At 40.7% G+C, this 24,564-nt stretch overlaps 1 protein-coding gene across 1 annotated transcript in view; it reads left to right on the top strand.

Annotated features, from left to right (window-relative positions):
• FRMPD3 (FERM and PDZ domain containing 3) overlaps positions 1-24,564 on the top strand; it is a 634,362-nt gene that overhangs the window by 42,285 nt on the left and 567,513 nt on the right. The window contains exons 2-3 of the mRNA XM_040406286.1: positions 216-318; positions 695-740. Of these exons, the coding sequence (XP_040262220.1) occupies positions 216-318; positions 695-740 (149 nt within the window). The remainder of the gene's footprint in view (positions 1-215; positions 319-694; positions 741-24,564) is intronic.

The following is a 24,564-nucleotide window of genomic DNA, read 5'->3' as shown; positions in this document are numbered from 1 at the left end:
AAACCTGGAGTGCAATCAGAATGCAAAAGAGGTACAAATCTTTCCATTATACTTTTTCCCTGTGTAGGTTTCACTCTTGGTTTTGGCTTTACAGACACATAAAACACTGACCAAATTAGGCAAGTGTGAAAGTACCCAATCAATCTGAATACTATATGAAAGCATCTATATATTACAACCGTTGCTTGATGAATATTAGCTTCCTCTCATTTCAGGAGGTCCATCAGAAAACAAGCTACTTTCAGGAGATCAGATCTTAGCAATAAATGATGAGGATGTGAGTGAGGCCTCGAGGGAGAGATTCATTGAACTGGTCAGGTAAAAAAAAAAAATCTATAAATGTTATAGGATGCAATACAACAGAGATTTATTGAGTTAGGCCACTTTCCCATGTCCTGCATGTGATCAATGTTTTGCATCATTATTTGCAAGCCAAAACCAAGTGTGAAACCTACACAGAAAAGGAATAATAAAAAGATTTGTGCCTCTTCTGTGTTTTGGCTTACAAATACTGATGAAAAATACTGACCAAATTCTGTTGAAAGTGGCCACAGTGAAGGGTTATGCGATTCCCCCATTTCTTTCTCTCTTGAAAATGTGTACACAAAATATTGGAAACATATATTACTTAATATGGTTTAATTTATTATTTTTTAGATGAGCTGAAACCTTTATTTCTATTAATTTATTGCAGGAATGCAAAGGACTCAATCACTTTGACAGTACTACATCCTCACCAAGTAAGTATAGACCTTCATTAATAAATGGCTTTTTTCTACCTTCAGATTGATCAACCATTACAAAGGGAAACAAAGCCTACATATTCCTTAATTTTTGTCCTGAATGTCAAAAACAATGACTAACGATAGATTGTATTCACAGAGTATAATGTTATACATTTTTTCAAACAAAATTAGACACGTCTATTAGACCCTTTCAAACATCAGCATTTTGACCCCCACAACAGCTCCACTATGAGAGTTAAAGGGGTTATCCTACACCAGGGATGGGCAAACTGCGGCTCTCCAGCTGTTGTAAAACTACAAATCCCTTCATGCCCTGCTGTACGCTGATAGCTGTAGACAGACTGGGCATACTGGGAGTTGTGGTTTTACAACAGCTGGAGAACCGCAGTTTGCCCATCCCTGTCCTAGACCTATAATGCCCCCCGCAATGCCTGAGCCCCTCAAACAGATTATACTTACCTCACTACCCGGCACCCACGTCACTTCTGATGCCTGGACGACAGTCGCTGAATCTCCCCATTGCGTGGATGAAAATATCCGTCGATGGGGGGACTAGGGTTGTTTCGATACCAAGATTTAGATTCGGTTTCGATACCATAAAAAAGTATTACAATACTCAATACCATTCGATACCACGCAAAAAAATAAAACACCAAAAAAAGCCACGTGCATTCCGCATTTTATGAAACGTCCAGCCCATAATAGAACAGTCCTATCCTATTTTTTGGGGGGACAAGGTGACACACTTTTTGGACGTGGCGATATGTAATATTTTATTTATTGTTTATATATTTTATATTTAAAATTGGGAAAGGGGTGATTTATAATATTTTGGTGTATTTTTTTTTTTACTTTTCTTTTACAGTTTACTTAATAACTATTTCACCCCTTAGGGGTAGAACCTTGGATCTTTTAATCCTTTGTCCTATTCACCCTAATAGATCTCTATTAGGGTGAATAGGACCTCACACTCTCCCTGCTGCCCTGTGCATAGTACACACAGCAGCCGGGAGCTGACTATGGCAGCCAGGACTTCAGTAGCGTCCTGGCTGCCATGGTAACCGATCGGAGCCCCAGGATTACACTGCTGGGGCTCCGATCAGAACTGCCACTGCTACCAATGAGAGGAGGTGAGGGGACTCTGTGGCCACTGCCACCAACAATTTTAATACTGTTGAGGGTGCACTGTGCCACCAATGATAAAAATAAGTCTTTCCCTCCCCCCTGTGCTGCTGCTGCCACCAATGAGAGCGCAGAGGGCCAGAGGAGGCGGAGGGGCTGTGGCCACTGCGCCAACAATGATGACTAACGTTTAATATACAAACACAACCGGCAGCAGAAACACATTGCTGGCACCCGACCTCTGACAGGGCGTGCGATCTGCGACAGTTAACCCCTTAGGTGCGGCACCTGAGGGGTTAATTGCTGTGGACGCAGTGCCCTGTCAGAGGTCGGGTGCCAGCAATGTGTTTCTGCCGCCAGCTGTATTTGCATATTAAACATTAGTTATCATTGTTGGCGCAGTGGCCACAGCCCCTCCCCCTTCTGCGCTCTCATTGGTGGCAGCAGCAGCACAGGGGGGAGGGAAAGACTGCTTCCTTCTCCCCATGCTGCTGAGGGAACATGGCGCACGATGAGAGCAGTGCGCTCATGTTCTCTGATACTGGGCTGTGCAGTAGCACAGCCTAGTATTGATGAAAGGCAAATCCCGGTATCGTATCGATACCGGGACAAAAGTATCAACTGGGTATCGAAAGTTCAATACCCAAAACAACCCTAGGGGGGACAACCAATAGCAGGCTGTGAAAGGAATGAGCCTCCCTATTATCGCAGGTGACACTAGAGGGGCTCGTTCACATCGAGACCTGCTATTGGCTAAGGACCCTCCCCCCCCCCCCCCCAAAGCCAGATTTTTTCAGCTACGCGACGGGGAGATGCAGCGGCTGACATGTGGGCAGCAGAAGCGACGCGGGTGATGAGGTGCGAGGCAAGTACAATTTGTGTGAGGGGCCCGGGCATATTGGGGGGGGGCATTATAGGTCTTGGATAATCACTTTAAAGAGGTTGTCCAAGTTATATATATTGATTGACCTATCCTCAGGATAGGTCATCAACATCAGATCGGCTGGCGTCCGACACCTGGCACCCCCGACGATCAGTATTTTGAAGAAAAGGCGCGCCTCCTCTTCATTGTTTACCTGCTCGCCATTGCATCTGCAGCAGTGAACAGGTATAATTACACCCAAGCCGTCCCATTCATTTCAATGGTACGGATCGCTCCTATACAAGTGTATAGAAGCGATCCATACCATTGAAATGAATGGGACGCCTTCTCTTCAAAATACTGATCAGCGGGGATGCCGGATGTCGGACGCCAGCCGATCTGATATTGATGACCTATCCTGAGGATAGGTCAATCAATAAATATAAATTGGACAACCCCTTTAAGCACTTAAGTAGTAGTAAGAGGGTATATGTTTCGTCAAACTAAAAGTGACAGGTACCACGCCCCCTTTTATACAGATAACCCCGCCCCTTTTATATTGATTGATATTGTTTGATATAAAGATTATATCGCTTGATATAAATTTTATATCGCTTGATATTGCTTGATATTAAGTTTATAGTGTGTGCTATTAAAATTTATAGTGTTTGCTATTAAAATTTATAGTGTTTGATATTAAAATTTATAGTGTTTGCTATTAAGATTTATAGTGTTTGATATTAAATTTATAGCGCTAGCTATTAAAATTTATAGTGTGTGCTATTAAAATTTATAGTGGTTGCTATTAAAAATTTATAGTGTTAGCTATTAAAATTTATCGTGTTTGATATTAAAATTTATCGTGTTTGATATTAAAATTTATAGCACCTGATATTAATTTAATATAATAGTATTAAAATAAAACGATGACGAATATAATTCGGTTAAAAAGCTTTATTTATTTCCTTATTTGCAACAATCACGTAGGGACAGACACGTTTGATTGTAATTACAGCATCGTATACATAAGCGTTTCATGCGTCTTGTTACAAATGATCGCACAATACGGTCATTTTTTCTAAAATCGTTAGTGAACATTTTTAAAACATTTTCAAAAGACATTCCTTTAGCGAGACATTGTAAGATATAGATACAGTAATGGCCGCAGACGGAACTAACGGCGTCTTGTATTTGTCTGTTTTGATATCTTATAGTCTTAGAATTTTTATATAAAAACTGCATAAAGTCGCCAGGAAATATTTCATTTGCGGGGGATAAACCATAACTATCAAAAAAATAAGATATATCATTCGGGTATAATATAAGTAAAATCCAATGCTTCCCCCGCTGAGATGAATTATCAGTATTTACAATGTAGGCAGCGGGCCTGTCGATGATTTTACCTCCAGGTAATAAATCACATGGGAATACACCTTTAAATATGCGCCTGGCGTTAATATCAGCTTTAATAACACAGGCAATTTCATAATTATTCATTTTTATTGAAAATCATATAAGACCTCCCGACGATTATTTATTTCAATAATATTTTCATGAACTGAATATACAATCATATTAATTGTCTTTGCAATCGGCTCGGCAAATCTAATTTCAGCTCTCAGATTGCCAGTTTTTACTAGAGAGAAATGACCGCCGGGCTCTTGATCCGGCGATAAATCAAAAGCGAACAAAGTGTAACCGTTCAAGAACTCGTGTCGATCGACGAATAAAGCGTTGTCGGCCTTGTGTTTCCTTTAAAATATGTACTAGGGACATATATTCACGAACAGCTGATTCGTCTTGGAAGTTAGGTTGAAAAGGTTTTGCCGGTATCTGTTGACCATCCAAATATAAGGCTGCATAATTCACATTATAGTGGTTGAAGTACAAAGGATTTCTTTGGTAACTCCCGGAAAATGATTCGTTATCCACAAACGATAGTATTACTGTTTTTGGTAGGTTTCCGAGGAAAAGATTCTCGTGGTTGCAAATGCGAGTACCGGCGGGGACGCTATACACTTTAAGCGATGCCCGATCTATCGAGTACTTCGCGTTAGCTGTTAACAGAGCGCGACTGTGACCGATTCTTACAGCGGGCGATACTTGTACTCTTTTGACAAACAGGGAAGCATGCTGTATTTGGACTTTAAAATGGGCCGCCTCGGCCAACATAAGGCAGAAAGTGTCTTTGTTTCTGGTCAATTTTATCTTTAGGTCTAAACCGTTCAGTATTAGCATCGGTTGATTAAATATATCGGCGTAAATGGGGCCCATTAATTCAACACTCTTAGATCGGGCTGAATACTTTGCTCTCCTGCTGAAGCCTTCATTACGCCCGTCGATAACCCGGTCATCATGATGCCCCGCTGTGTCTTTATAGAATAAACCGGCGGTAAATTGGGACGCTAAAGTTTGTGAATTATAATTTATTAGGGACTCTATATACGCTCTATACGTATAAAGGTTGTCGCTTCTTGAAATCAACGTGTCGCCGAGCGTTATATCCAGTTGATTAAAAAGACTCGCTATAGGGTAGTTAATAAGCGCAACGCGGGAGCCTTCGGGTATGGGGGTGTTATCAGGACTAACGATTTTGCAAACAACGTGTAACAAGGTGTTATTAAGATCGTAATAATATTCACCGCTGCCCGTGATGTAGAATTCCAAAGGGGCATTGTCAGTGATTGCTGCGATTGGCTGTACCTCTACATAAAGCGATTTTTCAATGCTTGTTTGGGTAGGCGGTATTTGAAAGATATCCAATTCTGATTTGGCGTACTCGGCGGAGGCGTCATGCACGAAAGCCATAGCGGGTGACTAGAAGATGTCACTCGGTGAACGACTTCTTGTTTTCTGGCGGCGACGTCTCTTAGGTTTTGCTACTTTATTCATAAAAGTTGGTAAGACAAGGGCCGCGCGTTCACGTTTTCTTTTACGCATTTTTTTACGTATTTGTACGATACCAGAGCCCTCCTGGCGCTGCGCCGACCTATTTATACGATCCATAAAGGCGGTCGAGGCCGTAGTGACAACGTCTTTAGCAATGTTACGGGCGGCTGTTTTCACGTGCGGTTTTACAAGCTCCACACCTTTCTTAAATAGGGGAACGACACGTCGGAACAGACCCCTAAATAATCCGGCGAGTCCAGAACCATGCATGAATTCAGTACCGTGAAATCCGTCCAAGCCATGACCGGCTTGCATTATGTAATAATGCGTATATGCGTCTGGGTCACCGTACACTCTCTGGGACAACATTTTAATGCGTCGTCACAGCGCGCGGTCTAAAGTGTAATCGCACAATAGTCTTACCGTATTTGAATTTAACAGGTTTAGCCTGGTCCGTGAGTATCGATATTGTGACCGTGTCAAAATGATGTTTACAAACAGGTATATAGTCCGGCCGGTGATACTTTTGCGTGACTATATCCCCATTTTTACCGCCTAACTCGACAGTTCTTAAAAGTTGTACGTAACTATCGCCAACAAGTTGATGTTGGACGATATCGGTACAAACAAATAATGTATAAAAACCAGCTTTAATATCGGAATTAATTTTTTTCTCTTTTGATGAAACTAGAGCAAGCCCCTTTATACCGCCAACATGATGTTCTAAAACAGGTAAGCCGGGTCCTTTGTAGCGGAGAGTGATGTGCTCGGTGTCTACATTCTTGAGCGACGGAGCTTGCGAATACCCCGTCAGCCCCAAAATATTCCCCAACTTCACACAAGGCATGAACTTGTAGGCTGGTGAATTCAGTACATAAACGGTTCTGTCAATATCGTCGTATCTTAGACGCAGTTGATCGGGAGGTATTTTTATAGATTCAAGTTTGCTATTAATGGCTTTGATGAGATCGTGCATATTGGCGTAATAACCCGATTTAACAAAAAGCTCACTGATCGACTCGGAGCGCTGTGCGACGTAAAATACACCATCTCCGGGGCCAAAGGTTTCCCACGTATGTGGATACTGAATCTCCACTAAAGCCACTTCGTAAGAGCCGCGAAGATGCACCGCTTTTGCTAACTTAGTGGTGTAATCGGCGATGCTGTTTTCGGGATAAAGTTTGGCAGAGGCGTTGCAGGGCAGCGTGATAAAAAACGAGCCGTCCTCCATAGTTTACAGACGCATCAACTGTTTTTCAGGTACCCAAGAGTTAAACTTGTCGGGGTAACCTATCGCCCTTTACAAAACACAGCGTTTTACCACGAACTTTCTTCTTTTTCACTATTTTTTTCTATCCTGTAAACTCGTAGCTTGCCGAGAGTTACTTTTTGGACTTCCTCCGGGTAGAATGAGCCTTCAATGAGCTCATCGGACAGGTCTTTCAACTTATAAAGGGGTCGGAGGCCCCGAGTGTTTACAGCGTGAATTTTAAATATCTCGTCCGTATAGGTTTGTTCATACCCCTTTGTAAAAAAACCCTTATAACGCACAATTCTGACGTGGTCACCTATTTTTAATAACGGTTTAACTTTTTTAATAGTATCGTAACACCCGTAGATATTTTTCCAAACGGTTAAAGAGTTCTCTTTTGTCACATCGACGGGGCGCCGCCTTATAGTTCTGTGGTATGTGTGGTTATAACTATACACCAAGTCTTGTAACTTGTCAATGTACCTGTACGTGTTTTGTTCTCTAAGATAGCGCCACATTTTAGTTTTCAGCGTTCTATTAAAACGCTCGACCAACGCAGCCTTAACAGCGTTTGTAGTTAAAAAATGATGTATTTTATAGGACTCACAAAGACGCCTCATAGGTTTGTTTATAAACTCACGGCCCCGATCAGTCTGGAGCTTTCGGGGGGTTCGGCGCTTAACTTAAATATCTGCTCAAAAGCGGTAGCCACGGTAGCGCCGGACTTATTTGAAAGGCCCGACACCCAGGCATATTTAGATAGAATATCAACGACCGTCAGCAGGTATTTTACACCATTATTTTCTTTAGAAAAATCCAGCATCGACACAAGATCTGCCTGCCATTGAGCATCTATATCAGACACCATAACTTTGTTTCTTGTAAAAGATTTTTTAACAGGTTTGTACAATGTATAAGTATCCTCGTTGCTCAACCAGTTTTTTACAGAGTCTTTTCTTATTCCAAATTTCCGTACTTCTCTGAATAAGGATTCAACGCCCCCATAAGAGCCGACCGCTTTTGGCGTGTAGTATTGCTTTCGCAATATTTTGCTTTTTGCAGGCATTTTAGCTGTGTTTTAAACAGCGTCTACTCAACAACACGTCCTAACTGTTTATACAATTTTAAATAATCAAGCTATTATATTTATTGTAAAAAGAAAAACAGACTACATTTTTATTTAAAACAGTTTATGTAGCGTAAATAAAACATTATAAGACATTACACACAAATAAATTTTATATACATGCAAAGTAAAAATTTATGTAAAACAAATAAAAACATTATAAGCTGTTTAATACAAAGAAAGTTTATATACAATCGCCAAAGTAAGAAAATTAACAACGTTAACCAAGCAGCTTGCAACAAGGGCGGGGGCCTCTTTTTAGGTAATAATGAGCCCCGGGTCGACACAGTAGGCGATGTTAATAACACCGGAGGGTTAAAAGTGCTTCGAGCCTCGTCAAAGGGTTCACTCAGCGCCTGCTTTTTCAAATTATCGAAAAGTTCTCTTGTTCTTGTATTACCGATAACCGTTGACGGGGTGTTCAGCTGTGCGATAGTTTCCATAAAATAGTCCCAACCGTGAGGTTTAATCTTAGGCAGCCCATGACTCTGGGTAGCTGTTCGAATCAGGTCAATAATGTTTGAACCGGTTACAGTTTGTTCTTTGTAAATGAACTCACCCATAGCGTTCCAGTACGGCTTATTACCAGCGCGGTACAGTTTACTTAACAATAGTTCTGCATTTTTTCTATAACGTGTGTTAATACTGTCAAGTATCTCGTTAGTATCTATGCTGATTGAGGTTGCATTTGACAATTGTTGTTGATCGGTTTGCGGCTGCGTAATCAGGGTTATACCAGGCATTTCTTTACCGGACTGTTTGTTGAGCATTAAGTACCTCTGTAACACGGCTGTGTATCTCTTAATTTTTTCATCACCTGAAAGGTCATTTCTGTGTAGTATTTCGCTAATCTCATCATCTAATCGCCGTATGGCTGTTTGGCGTATATCTGTTGCATCTGCGGACAAATTTTTAAGCCTGTCCATTTCATTTTTGGAAACCAGGAACATTTTCTCTGCATACTGCATTATGAGCCACCCGCTGTATTAGCTATCAGGCTAGTGATTAAAGGTATTGCAAAACCGAGCAAAGCTCCTATAAAACCGCCGCGCTGGCTCACAATGCGCTTCTTTCCTTTAATGGAGTACTTTTTATCGCTTAATTTCTTTATAGCCCGACGCCATTTTTTCAATATATATTTTTGGCGCTCTTTAAGAGGTATCTTTCCTTTAAGGATGTTGAGCGCTATCTCGCCAATAGCCGATATCAAATCATTACTGGCATTACGTAATATTGATTTTCGGTCCTTCAGATTTGTTTTGACTAATGCTTTTAAAAGACCCCAATTACGCCGGATCCTGTTCGACATCCTTACAGCACCAGCGCAGCTAACAAAAATAACCGTAAAGATGTGAGATACCTCATTTTAGAGCTTCTGTTTGCACACATAAGCCACCGGCAGAGCTGGTGGGAACAGACCGGTTCTGAGTCGCAGGTCCTCAGGCGTGTCAGATCTTAAATCTACAAGTAAATAGCCGTAAGGCTTGTGTGTAGCATCTTCAAAAGCTTCTAAAAAGAAACGTGTTTTACCGGGGTACATCTGCCGAGCCAATGTAATAACCTGTAATTTATCACGAGGGTTCTTAAAAAGGACCATGTATTTAGTGTTTAAATTTATGGTTCGGCTTTTCTTACCCTGACAAAAAACGTTTTGAACGAGATACATAATGCTCAAATTTCTGTGGTGTACGTATTTGGTGAATGCGTTTTTGTATTTCAAGATTTTCACAAGCCGCCTCCATAAGATCATCAACAACCGCCAAATTTACCTTATCCATTGGAAATAGCTCGGCGTCTGTAAAATTTTGTGGGACCCCCTCGATAAACCTGATATTTGTAAACAAACGGGTTAGTTCATCATACAATTTCTGCCAACATGCGTAAAACCAAATGACATTATCAGGTTTGTGCGACATTAACGTATCCTGATGCATTAATACATTTTTAATAAAAAAACTCTTTCCGGAATTTGAGGGTCCTGCTAGAATACACGAAAAAGGATGTTGAAATTGCGCAGGCATGTTTAATAGCCGAAAGGCAGCGTTGTAAAGTCAGCCGTCAGCTGTCTCTTTGTGTAGACGCACTTTTGCGTTTTACATAACGGTCTTGTCTCTATGGTCAAACGCTTCCTATTTCTGAAAATGCCGTCTTGTTCGATACCTATTTTTTTCTGCGTCTCGGGGTCGGTGTTGTGTGAGTAATCCAACACAAGGTCTTTTAAACTGTCAAAATTAACAAGCCGTGTGTTAGCAACATTGAGTGTTATACCCTTAACCTTCAATACGGTTTTACCGTTGTTAAGTTTGTAGCCGTAAGTCTTTGGGCCAGCGGATAAAAACTAGGTAATGTGGGCGTCGTCGGGTATTTCACTAGTTAGTTCACCGAGAAAGTCACCCAAGGGTGGCGTCCATTCAGACCCCTTACTCACGTGTGTCGTGATAAAGGCAACGTTCCTGCACCCTGTCTAGGAGCTTGTATAATTCGAGTCTGGCATAGGCAGTTGTAAAACAGGCTATAAAAATGTTTGTGTTTTTGTTGTGGGTGTAGCGCTCTTTTACATAGCGCCAATTGACTAACGCCGTATCGTCATCGATGAAATTAACCTCGGAGAGGTCGTAGTATGGCACAAAAGCTAGTTTGAAAAGTTCGTCAGGGTCCGTGACTATGCTGGTACGTGACAAGTTAGAACGCTGTCCAAACTTACCCCACAAAGAGTTTAGGAACAGTTTTGAAATGTGTCTTTTTGCTGGGTTTACAGCTATCTTATCAGAACGCAAGCAGACATCTTCTTTTTTTTAAAAATGCCGCTATGTAAGCCGTTTTTTCAGAATCCGTTTTACACCAACTGGGATAACCGGAAGCCTCCTGTTTATCTCTGAGGTGTAATTTGATTTACGGGGCAAACAGATCGTCTGTTGTGTTCAGAAAATGCCAGATCTCGTAGATCTCGGCAATCCTGTAACCTTTTTCAACAGCTAAAACTAGTTCTATGGTGCACCATGTACCGGTTAGGGAACGCTCATCGTCTGTGTGGGTGCAAATGTCTTTCAGACAGTTCAAGGCACAGGTGTAACATATAGGGAACATTAGTTTTTTATTTAGCTTTACAGGCAGGACCGGAAAAAATAAATCTCTGGGCGGGTACACTTTAACTCGGGCAATGCCAAAGTATTTTTTGATGTATCCAAAATGATCATAAATGATTTTTGGGTGTCCTACAGGGTACGTCTTAGTTTTATTAACAAAAGGATACAGACTGGTGAAATCGTAATAATGCACTGTTTCATCGGCCTGCACCTTGTGATAAAGTTTAATGGCGTTAGTGCGCCCGCCGTAAAGCGCGTCACGCGGATCCAAAGGAGTCGGGAATTTCATTTTAAACAGAAAGTCTTTGACCCCCGAATCGTTTGCAACCATTTCCCGCCACTCGTGTTCCCACAGGACACGGACCGTAAAGTCTTGTCTCTGTAGTCGGCTTTTCCTGACTAGGAAAGATTGGTATAGCTGCCCGTAGGACGTTTTAGTAAGTTCGTTGCTGTCCTGATCTTTATAGCACACAGGACACCCGTGATAAAAACAGCCCTGAAATTCAAAAGCGGTGTGTTTACCGTTAACAAAAGCATACCCGTCCAAAAAATATTTACCAACCTTTTTTTCACCTCCCTTTAACGCGTGTTGTATAGAAATGCCTTCAGCATGTTCAAGGTACATGAGCCACTGTATAGCGGGTGTTGAAAAGCGTTTCTGGGTCTTGTGGTAATTATCTGCCGGGACAATCGCTATGGTATTTTTGGGTAGAAATTTAAACCGATACATAGCCATGCACACGGATGCCAATGTGATAAGTTGGAGCGGATCAATACATTTAGTGACCGTTCTGTATTTCTTTTCACGTTTAATGTATTGCAGAACTTTTTGTTCCGTCATAGCCATAATCGTGTCCCTGTAACACTCACAAGCTCTTCTTAAAACCTCCACATCCTGCTTACAGTAAGCTTTTAACTCCTCCTGAAAATTAAAGGTGTCATTTTTATGTTTCTCGTACCAATCTGTGAATTCTTTTTGCTCACAGGGCATCATGTATTCGACTCCGTAACACCTAGTGGCCGGTAGGCCGCCTATGTAGTTTTGATTTTCTGCCGTGTTGAAAAAATGCGGGAAGTGACCCTGGGCGCCTGAAAAACCCATAGCCTCGGGCATCTTGCTGAGCTTCATAGGCATGAAATTCAGCGAGTCTATGAATCTAATTTTTAAGTCCTTCAGGGTAACGCACATTAACCGGCCTCCTTGATTTATAATATCAATTTTAAATTTTTCATTAATCAACTCCTGTAAAACAAAATAAGCGTCGTAGCGTCCTGCATTGTGCGCTATAAACGTGTAACCCGAAAACTTACCGTCTGCAAAAAATCGCACAAAGTCCCGCGTACAGGATTTTCCGCTAAATTGCCAGGAGTTTGGGGCGTATAGTGTGGTTGCGTAAATGAAATTGGGTATGTGCACGCCTGTTTCTTGCATGCATTCAAAATCGTAAAAGATATACTTGTCAGTCATTTTTTTTAGGGTTGTATGGCTGCATGTAACAAACATGGTCGTCAAATTGGGTCAACCTCCCCGCCGCAGATGGTGCATTTTAAACCGTTACATTTGTGCTCATCGCCGCAGTCTATATATTTGTAACAAAAGCCGCAAAAAGTTTTTTTCTTACAAAGAGCTTTATCACTAAGTGCCCGGTTTCTATGTGTTTCAAAACATGCCTCTGAGTGGCAATACGTCCTGCATATCGGGCAACGTGTGTTATTAGACTGTTCAACACAATTCGGACTCTGGCACGCTTTACAAAACTGCATACACCCGTGTCGATATTTATGTTTGTATACAGTGCAAAAATAGTCAAAACCGATAAAGGCTTTTAGATTTTTTATGCCATAATAATGTTTATCATGGTGCAATATATAGACGGTCTTTTCTTTAGCTGTGTGATAATAACGCCACTGCCCCCTATTATGGTACAAATTTTTAATTGTGATGTTTAATTTTTTTTCAAATTCAGCAATGTCCGTAAAAGACACCAAATGCCCCTCGGGTATTTGTAAGTCTCCATGCAGTTGTTGAGCTTTCTCTAACAAGGCGACGTCGCTCAAAGAAGCACCCTCCAAAATAGCGTAAACACTAGCGGCCAGACAGACGTTATTATCGTAATTATTAAAATCGTATAAATGTTGTTTTTTACGATCAATAATACGACTATACGCGACACCGCCCAAACGTCTTCGGGACCCCCCACGGCGACACCTGACAATGATGACAACTAGTTTAAGTGTATTTCCAGCTATGCACTCCGCGTTACTCTGTAATGCGTTAGCGATATTGTCCAAAAATGTTTCAACTCTAAAACCATCTCTAGAATACCTATTAGAAAAAATCGAATCAAACGTTTCGCCGCCGTCTAAACGCAATTGTATGAAATCACCCGGCTCGACGGCCCGTAAAATCCTATCTAACAATGTCTGTATAGCAGTGTGTATTGCCTCAAGAGCTTCAACAAATGAGCGAATGGCTTCGAGGTTAGCGAATCTGAAGTGTTCCGTGTACATGGTACTATTAAAATTCGCTAAGTCACGCTGTTGATGATATACACGTTCTAGATAAACGGAACTAACGTTTTGTGGTTCTGGGGGATCGTCTGTAATAGCCGTGTTATAGGGCAAGTCGCCATTTTGTGGGCCGCCTGACTGAATACGCGCTGATTGCGTATTTGAATGCCTGTTAGTGTGCAAACTGTTTGGACGGATGGGCCCCGCTTGCGCTGTCTGCGATTGCTGTTGTGCTTGTCCAGCATTCAGACGAGCCGCCGCAACAGACTTGTTACGACATTCCTGTCTTTTTTTGCGATCTATTTTGTTCGGACGCGTCGGCGGCGTATTGTTACGCCGGCGAAGCCTTTTTTCTCTAGCTATTTTAGAACGTTTAACTGAAGAACAGATTTTTATAGCCTGTTTTAACTTTCGAATCCTAGCACTTACAGTTGTTTTTGAGCTTTTAAAAGGGCGTCCACCTCCACCAGTCATCACTAGTCATTCGCTGCCTAGCAGCTCTTTTTCAAGAGCGTCAAGATGCGTAATCAGTCGTATGCATTTGTTACGCATAGCGTGTATTTGCCCCTCAGTATTTTTGTTGGGGCTGTTAAACGCTAGAGACGTAGAGTCTTTAACGTAACATTTTAAATGCAGTGCTACGCATGACATTTTGTCATTACATTTCGCAATATCCCGCAATGCGTCGTACGTCTCGCCACCCCGCAATAACAGGAATGGACAAGAGGCGCATATCGCTGCTGGGGTTTGCTTATCTGTTGTCCGTTACTGCTTGTGTCTGGTGTATCAAACGTGATGCGCTTTTTACAAGGTATTACATCTTGCGTATTGGTCACCGTTGCTATGTCGCATAAATCTGTAATATCATTTATTACGCTAGTTGGCTCACCACTCTGTAGAACCGGCCGAGGCTTTGTTAGAACTCCAGCTATCGGTGTAAACTGCTCCTGCTGCTGTTTTGTGGTTGCTCGCCGTCTCTCTTTAATGCCTCTGGCTTTGTTGCTTTCTTTTCTTTTGGCTGAAATTTAAAGACAAACATTAAGATATAAGTATTAAGAATTTCAAGCTCTCTAATTAAAACAACCCCCACCACCCGCAAAATATAGATAGGTAATTGATCTATAGATATGTAGCTAGAAATATAGCTAGATAAATAGCTAAATTGATCGAATTTAGATAGTTGTGGGGGTATTTGGATGCCTAGAGACATAGATAGATAGATAGATAGATAGATAATTTGATAGAATTTAGATAGTTGGGATATTTGGATGTATGGAGACATAGATAGATAAATGGCTAGATATAGATAGATGGATATATGTCATTATGACTTTTATTAAAAATTTAAAGACCAGCAGCAAGATGTATGTGTTAAGAACTTGAAGCGGGCCTAATTAAAACAGAGCACCGTGTAATATTAACTTACGGGCATTAGGGCAGCGGATAGTCGGCAATGCATGATTTTCCGTCAGCCAACTCTCACGGGCGTTGGTGCCCAACTCTGGCGGTTCTGGGAATGAAACAGTTCTGTTGACACTGGCGCCACTACCAGGCATCTGAAAAACTTTAAATTACAAGGTTTGATTAGACACCATTGTTTATACACGCTTAAAAGTTATACACATTGCTGTTTGAGCTGCTGTAGAGGAAGCATTACCTGTTGTGCTAGATTTCTTTGACGCCGCTTTGGAGATACCGGCCGTGGCCATTTTTCTTTTCAGCGCTGCATTTTAACAAAAAGTATTAGACTTCTAGACATTGTTTAAAATATGTTACAACAACAATGCGTTTTGGGACTTACGCGCTTTGCTACGCTTTTGTAGGGCCTCATTGGAGCGTGTCGCGATGTCCTCAATTGTATACACTTTTCTTTCCATCGCTGCATTTTAAAAAAGTGTATTAGAAATATCGATAATGTTTAAAACAGCCAACATCAAAGAAGCCGATCGAGCCTTACGTATTCTGTCTAGCCTTGTCGCCTGTTCATGGCGCCCTGGGGTTGTGAGATCGATAACTGCGATGGCTCGTTCTCCTTTAGCGAGTCAGAATAGTTTTTGCGCGTAACTTCAATGTTTGAATGTCCTGTATTTTCAGTCTCAACGTCTCTGTTCACAATTCTTAAAATGTCGCTGATTTGTGTGCCTGTAATAAAACGTTCATGAAATATAACGAGCTCTAAAACTATATACGTAATAAAAGCATAAGATGGTTATACTTACCGGCCAGGCAAGGAGACGTCGGATTGTAATTGGGTTCGTTTGAAATATCAGTATGAGCTAGCGCCATACGGTGCGAATCGTCTGAAAACATTTGTCCCCCACGGCCGCTAATGTACGAATCATAGAAATCATCGCCCGCTATAAGCAGCTGCGCATCGGGTATACTGTCATCTCCCCATAAATTTTGGTAAGAATCCATCTAAACAAAATGTATATTGTTAGTTAAAATATAGCAACATTTGTCGGATGTAAAAGAAAAAGACATTTAGTTAGTGACGCATTACGACCCTATAAATCATCATTTACATAATTACAGATAACATAATTCATATTCAATAAATAGTAAAAGATTTAAAAGCACAACTGCCAAATGGTGCTTACCTTTTGATGTGTTTATTGCCTTAGGGACCTATGCCTGTATGTGCCTGCGTATCTCTGTGCTAACAATGCCCAGAATGTGTCATGTTTATATAGGCTGGGGGTCCTGTTGTAAACCACAAAATGTTGCAACTATTAGCACATTCATTAGTTGCTGTTTCACAAATAGTTAGCTTATGTTTTATACGAATTTATATGTATATTATAGGCCTTTTTATGCCCAAATCTTAATTTTATATCAAAAACTTATCAACTGTTATAAATGGGTATAGCCAAAAAAGATTTTTTAACAAAATGAAACTTATCAAGCTGTATAATTTGATATAACTGCATATCAAAGAGGTTGGCTTTTATACCAAGAACTTGTGTTTACACATTAAGTAGTTGCTGTCTTTTAAAAAGTTAGATTATGTTTTATAAGAATTGATATGTTTATTATAGACCTTTTTATGTCCAAATCTTAATTTTATATAAAAATAAATAAATAAATGTATCAAAGTGTTAGAAATGGGCATATCCAAAAAGATTTTTATCAAATGAGACTTAACAAACTGTATAATTTGTTATATATGCATATCAAAGTGGTATATGAAACTTAACAAACTGTATAATTTGGTTGGCTTTTATATTAAAAAAAAAAAAAAAAAAAAAAAAAAAAAAAATTGTGCTTTTGTATTCATCTGCCTGACATTAGATTATGACATTAGATTTCACCATTTGTAGTAAGCTGCCAGGAGGCTTTCAAAAAACCACAATGTCCTCTTTTAGTCCTAACAGTAATCTGAGAAGAATGTCTGGGGGATGTTGCCATCTGTAGTAAGAATCTGGAAGACGTGATAAGACCTTAATGGCCAAATACAAATGTAGTAAGAATCAATATAAATTTAACAGCAAATTTATTTATTTTTAATTTGTAACTGCCTGACATTAGATTATGACATTAGATTTTACCATTTGTAGTAAGCTGCCAGGGGGCTTTCAAAAAACCACAATGTCCTCTTTTAGTCCTAACAGTAATCTGAGAAGAATGTCTGGGGGATGTTGCCATCTGTAGTAAGAATCTGGAAGACGTGATAAGACCTTAATGGCCAAATACAAATGTAGTAAGAATCAATATAAATTTAACCGCAAATTTATTTATTTTTAATTTGTAACTGCCGGACATTAGATTTCAACATCTGTAGTAAGCTGTCCTGCTTCTCTAAGAAAGTTCAACTTCCTGGTTTAGACCTAACAGTAATCTGAGAAGAATGTCTGGGGGGATGTTGCCATCTGTAGTAAGAAGCTGTCAGAAGTGGTAAGACCTTAATGGACGAATACTATATATATATATATCAAGCAATATCAAGCAATATAAAATTAATATCAAGCGATATAATCTTTATATCAAACAATATCAAGCGATATAAAAATAATATCAAGCGATATAAACTTTATATCAAACAATATCAATCAATATAAATGGGGCGGGGTTATCTGTATAAAAGGGGGCGTGGTACCTGTCACTTTTAGTTTGACGAAACATATACCCTCTTACTACTACTCACTTAATTTCCACAAATACAGGCATCCTGTCATATAACTCCTTTTAGTTTCTTACATATGGTTGATTTAAAGAAACTCTGGCAATAGTTTTGACCATCCTATGCTGCTAACATCACTACATAGGGGCTAGGAAGAGCTGGAAAAACATACCTTTTCTGGAGCTTTTATTATCAGGATTGTGAATTTGAAGTTTTAGTTTGCCAGATTCTGCTTTCTTCATTGAGCTGAATTACAGCTTCTCCACTCTGCTTGACAGCTGTAGTGATCTCCTGCTACAAGGGTTATGACACCGCTCAATGCAGAGAGCACTTTACAGTGAAACTCTGCTTTCAGAGCAGCTAAAGGGGTTATTTTATATTAATTGTCTATCCTCAGGATAGTTCATCAAGATCAAATTGGTGAGGGTCTAGCATCGCGCACCCTTGCGGTTCAGCTGTTTTAGAGTGGCATTAGCATTAGAACACGATAGATATTGAAATACTGTACATTTTCTATATAAAAAAATATACCATTAACATAGACAACAAGCAACCTAAGTTACCTACATGTATATCATAGTGATATATGATTCAGTTAGTGCCTACCTAAGCAAATGTATGGTTGGGCAGGATCTCATTTCATTATAAATCACTGTGATGCAATGAGTCCGGGTCAGATCAGCCACAGTCGGTCCAGGTCACACACTGTCTGACATTAGCCAAAGGGTGCTATTATCTGTATGCATCTGTATTTGCTGTGCTTTCCAATTGTGGATTACAGGTATGGCTTGGCTATTAGGAACTTGCAGCTAATTTCTGACATGTAATAGCACCTTTAGGGTACAGTCACAAGAGGCAGATATGGTAATTCAGTAGCTGCAAAACAGATAAGATTTCAGTATGTAGATTTTGCTGCTGCTCCTGATTTTCCACTTGCATAAAATCGGCCTGGTATACACTATGTTCCATTTGAATGCATTTTCACGGGCTTCTTATCTCCAGCATCAATGTGTCACAATATGCATGGCAAAAGCTGCACACTGTTTTATTGTACCTTGCCATTGTTCTCCGGTATGTTTTTTGATTAAAAGCAGGTGTTTCAACAGCAAAAAGCATGTATCCATAAATCACATGCCAGGACTGCACAGCACACTGATTCTAGGTGTATGGGAAGCCTTAGGCCCCTTTCACACGGGCGAGATTTCCGCGCGGGTACAATGCATGAGGTGAACGCATTGCACCCGCACTGAATCCGGACCCATTTATTTCTTTGGGCTGTGCAGATGAGTGCTGATTTTCACGCATCACTTGTGCGTTGCGTGAAAATCGCAGCATGCTCCTCTTTGTGCGTTTTCCACGCAATGCAGGCCTCATAGAAGTTAATGGGGCTGCGTGAAAATCGCAAGCATCCGCAAGCAAGTGCGAATGAGGTGCGATTTTCACGCACAGTTGCTAGGAAACTATCGGGATGGAGTCCCGATCATTATTATTTTCCCTTATAACATGGTTGTAAGGGAAAATAATAGCATTCTTAATACAGAATGCATAGTACAATAGGGCTGGAGGTGTTAAAAAAAAATTTACATTTTTTTTTAACTCTCCTTAATCCACTTGTTCGCGCAGCCCGGCTTCTCGTCTGTCTTCATCTTTGCTGTGCCCAGGAAAAGGACCTGTGGTGATGTCACTACGCTCATCACATGGTCAGTCACATGATCCATCACCATGGTGAAGGATCATGTGACGGACCATGTGATGAACGTAGTGACGTCATCAAAGGTCCTATTCCTCATAAAAGAAGACGTGGGTGGTTTGTGTGCTGGCACACGGTAGGGTACTTCTTTGGCGCACAAAAGACGACCTCAATTGGGGAACGTTTGGTTTAATAGCTGTTTATTGTGCAGTAGACAACGCGTTTCGGAGTTTATAACTCCTTTCTCAAGTCTTAGGGGCGTCGGCAGCAAGAGTGGCCAGAAGGCTGGGAGCCTCTTCTGGTGCGTGCTTGCTGGCGGCACCGACCCCCCCCCCCCCTCCCTCTCCCTGTGGACCTGCCCCTACGGACGTTGTGCGCACACACGCACAACACCAAAAGGTGAGCATACTCCATCCATTTCTTTAAACCGTATTATCGATACCCACCACCCTATGAGCGCCTCTCCCCATTTTTGTCTCTCGCCACAACTCCTCATAAAAGAAGACAGAAGAGATGCCGGCTGCGCGAACAAGTGGATTAAGGTGAGTTAAATTATTTATTTATTTATTTTAACCCCTCCAGCCCTATTGTACTATGTATTCTGTATTCAGAATGCTATTATTTTCCCATATAACCATGTTATAAGGGAAAATAATACAATCTACACAGCACCTAACCCAAACCCGAACTTCTGTGAAGAAGTTCAGGTCTGGGTACCAAACATGCCGATTTTTCACACGCGCGTTCCAAACGCATTACAATGTTTTGCACTCGCACCGAAATATCGCGCATTTTCCCGCAACGCACCCGCATCTTATCCGGGCCAAAAACATGACGCCCGTGTGAAAGAGGCCTTAGACTTTTGTTCTAGAAGTTAGTCAAAGAGACTAGGAGCTAAACCAGTACATTATTATAGAGCTTGTTGGTGGTTTCAAATTGTTTTTAGCTGCATGATATAGTGTTGGAACGAAAAAAAAATAGTATATTTTGTATTCTTATCATTTGTTTCAATTAAAATAAAACAAATGTATCTGAATGTCATCCCACATGGCTATTCTGAAAAAACACACACTATATTCTTCAACTTATTTGTCTTAGAATTGGAAAAAAATTGTGAAGAAAAGGATGACAAAATGGTATTACCCAGGGTTGAACCTGTATCAACTTGGCATCTGTGTAAAAGCAGCATTTGCGCCCTCTTCTGCCAGCCTGCCTGAAACTTGAATCTTCTCATATTTAAATAGAAAAATGACTGTAAAATTGTGTTTGTTATTTCTAGAAAAAAAAAGCTTTCAAATAGTTTAAATTTTTTCTGCAGTGACAGGTAAAATCCCTGGTAGCCGAGGCTAATAAAGGGGTTTTATGGTTATAGCCCTGGATTTCTAGGACAGCCAAGGGATTCTTGTCATCTATTCTAGGGATTTTTCTTCCCCACGTTCAAATAGCCATAACCTTTTTTTTTTCCATTCACATAGCTATATGAAGGCTTATTTTTTGCAGGACAAGATGTATTTTTTAATGACACCATTTAATTTACCATGTCTTGTATTAGAAAACGGGAAAAACTTTTTTTTTTTTTTTTTTTTTGCAAAATTGAAAAGAAAACAGAATTCCGGCAAGGTTTTGGGGGTTTTGACATCACAGCGTTCAAAATGTACTAAAAATGACTTGACATCCTTATTCTGCTGCTAAATACATATGTGGCAATCCCAAACTTGAATATTTTATTTTTGTTTGACTACTTTAAAAAAAAAAAAAACCTTTGGAAAAATCTAAATTTTCTTTGCATCACCATATTCTGACAAACATAACTTTTTTCTCGGTCTACAGAGCTGTATGACGGCTTGTTTTTTGCATAACAAACGGAAGTTTTTATTGGCACTATTTTTATAGTATGTAAGACTTTTTGTTCACCGGTATTCAATTTTTTGGGGTATAAGAAATGGCAAATACATGTTTTTTATTTTTTTTCCGTTACGGCACTTCGCGCAGGAGTTTTTTTTAAATATTTTAATAGTTCAGACATTTTTGGTTGCGGCTATACCCAATATGTTTATTTTTTTTATTGTTTATATAATTTTATATGTAAAATTGAGAAAGGGGAGTGATTTAAACCTTTAATATATTGGTGTTTTAAAATTATTATTTTTACTTTTTTCACTTTTAAAAAAATAAATATTAGCCCCCTTAGGGGCATAGTAGATGGGATCTTTTGATCCCCTCTCCAATTCACCCTAATAGAGATCTATTAGGGCGAATAGGATTTTTACGCTCTCCGTTCTGAGCTATGCCTCGTGCATAGCTCAGTATGGAGAAAGCCATGACAGGCCTGGATCCCTTCAGCAGCGTCTAGGCTTCCATGGCAACTGATCGTAGCCCAATGATTTCACAGCTGGGGCTCCGATCAGCAGGAAGAGGGAGCCATTTTCCTCTCCCTTCATTCACAGGTGCCGCGATCAGCGTTGATCGTAACTTCCATCTCACCGCCTCATATGCAACATAGAAACATTGAAACATAGAATGTGTCGGCAGATAAGAACCATTTGGCCCATCTAGTCTGCCCAATATACTAAATACTATGGATAGCCCCTGGCCCTATCTTATATGAAGGATGGCTTTATGCCTATCCCATGCATGCTGAAATTCCTTCACTGTATTTACAGCAACCACTTCTGCAGGAAGGCTATTCCATGCATCCACTACTCTCTCAGTAAAGTAATACTTCCTGATATTACTTTTAAACCTTTGCCCCTCTAATTTAAAACTATGTCCTCTTGGAGCAGTTTTTCTTCTTTTAAATATTTTCTCCTCTTTTACCTTGTTGATTCCCTTTTATGTATTTAAAAGTTTCTATCTCATCCCCTCGGTCTCGTCTTTCTTCCAAGCTATACATGTTAAGGTCCTTTCATCTTTCCTGGTAAGTTTTATCCTGCAATCCATGTACCAGTTTAGTAGCTCTTCTCTGAACTCTCTCCAAAGTATCAATATCCTTCTGGAGATATGGTCTCCAGTACTGAGCACAATACTCCAAATGAGGTCTCACTAGTGCTCTGTAGAGCGGCATGAGCACCTCCCTTTTTCTACTGGTAACGCCTCTCCCTATACACCCAAGCATTCTGCTAGCATTTCCTGCTGCTCTATGACATTGTCTGCCTACCTTTAAGTCTTCTGAAATAATGACCCCTAAATGCCTTTCCTCAGATACTGAGGTTAGGACTGTATCACTGATTTTATATTCTGCTCTTGGGTTTTTACGCCCCAGGTGCATTATCTTGCACTTATCAACATAAAATTTTAGTTGCCAGATTTTTGATCATTCCTCTAGTTTTCCTAAATCCTTTTCCATTTGGTGTATCCCTCCAGGAACATCAACCCTGTTACAAATCTTTGTGTCATCAGCAAAAAGACACACCTTACCATCGAGGCCTTCTGCAATTTTGCTGATAAAGATATTAAACAATATGGGTCCCAGAACAGATCCCTGAGGTAGCCCACTGGTAACACGACCATGGTCTGAATATACTCCATTGACTACAACCCTCTGTTGTCTGTCCCTCAGCCACTGCCTAATCCATTCAACAATATGGGAGTCCAAGCACAAAGACTGCAATTTATTGATAAGCCTTCTATGTGGGACAGTATCAGAAGCCTTACTAAAGTCTAGATAAGCGATGTCTACTGCATCTCCGCCATCTATTATTTTAGTCACCCAATCAAAAAAATCAATAAGATTAGTTTGACATGATCTCCCTGAAGTAAACCCATGCTGTTTTTCATCTTTCAATCCTATTTGTTTTGTGGGTGACTTTTTTAATGATTTTTTGTGGGTGCAATACACCAGATGCAGAAATATAATAATAAATCTGGCTGTTAATTCTGTGTGTGACCTATAGCGATTTTTGTGGGTGAAATGCACCATCTTTGTACCCCATTTTTGGTGTGAGGTACACCTTCACTGCATAAGTGACAGGGAAATTATTATAGTTAATTTGACTGTTGGTTCGCCGGTGATATAAATCCATTTTTGGTGTGAGACACAGGTGCACTGCATATGTGACAGGGAAATTAATATAGTTAATCCGTCTGTTAGTTCAGTGGGTGACATATTCCCATTTTTGGTGTGAGTTACACCTGCACTGCATCTGTGACAGGGAAATTAATATAGTTAATCTGACTGTTCGGTGGGTGACCTCAAAGAATGAGGAGAGCATCAAATAAGGGACTTGGCTCTTGTAGTGGTGCTGCTGGTGCTGGTGGAGCTCCTGTTGCAGGGAGAGGATATGGTTGATCTGTGCCAGCTACACTCCCAAATGAAACACCTTCCTCAGGTGCATGTGGGCGACAAAACATTCAGCGTTATTTTGTAGGCCCGAATACCGATGTACAAATGGTGAGGCCAGAACAAGTAGAGGCGGTAGTATATTGGATGGCTGACAGCACCTCCAGTTCCTTTATATTGTCTCCCACCGGGTCCCCTGCTAAAACCACAGAGTTGTGTCACGGCGGACGTGCACAGTATAAGAGATAACACACCAACCAGGCTCTGGACGAGAGACAGGGGAAGGGTCACCTCCTAGTTTATCCCTGACCTCTTTCCCTGCACTGCTCAGCCCACAGGCAGACCTTGAAGGTAGGTGTGCTGTGTCCTCCAGCCTGAACTGACAAAACCCTGAACTCCCTGAGATGGTGAAGTGGGGAGATAGGAGCAGCCTGCTCGCACAGAACCTGGATGGGATAGATGACAACAACCAAACAAGAAATGACACTTATCTTCTGAGAGCAGGAACTGACAGCCAACCTTCCCTCCAAACTTCCCAGACCAAAATGATCAGTATAATCTGCTCAGAGCACTTAGCTGGAGACCATTTAAACTAATGACTCCACCCAGTGCACCTGATGAGAGGCGGATCCAGCACGGCACCAAAACAAATACTAAACTCGTGCTGGTATCCTGGCCGACCTCCGCATATCGTCAGAGTGGGGCATGACAAGTTGGCACCTGAAGCCCCTAGGCATCTGTCTTTCACCTCACCCCCTTGCAAATCAGCCAAGCAGTCTGAGCCTCAAGTCATGAAGCAGGTTCTTATGCTTTTTGATGACTCTGATGGCAGGGTTTCCTTGAGACATCCACCTAGCCCTGCCCCAGAAGTGGAAGAGATT

Source organism: Bufo bufo, chromosome 8 (genome assembly GCF_905171765.1).
Source record: "Bufo bufo chromosome 8, aBufBuf1.1, whole genome shotgun sequence".
NCBI lineage: Eukaryota > Metazoa > Chordata > Amphibia > Anura > Bufonidae > Bufo > Bufo bufo.
The sequence above is the reverse complement of the archived record's forward strand: the minus strand, read 5'-3'. Positions and strand labels throughout refer to the sequence as shown.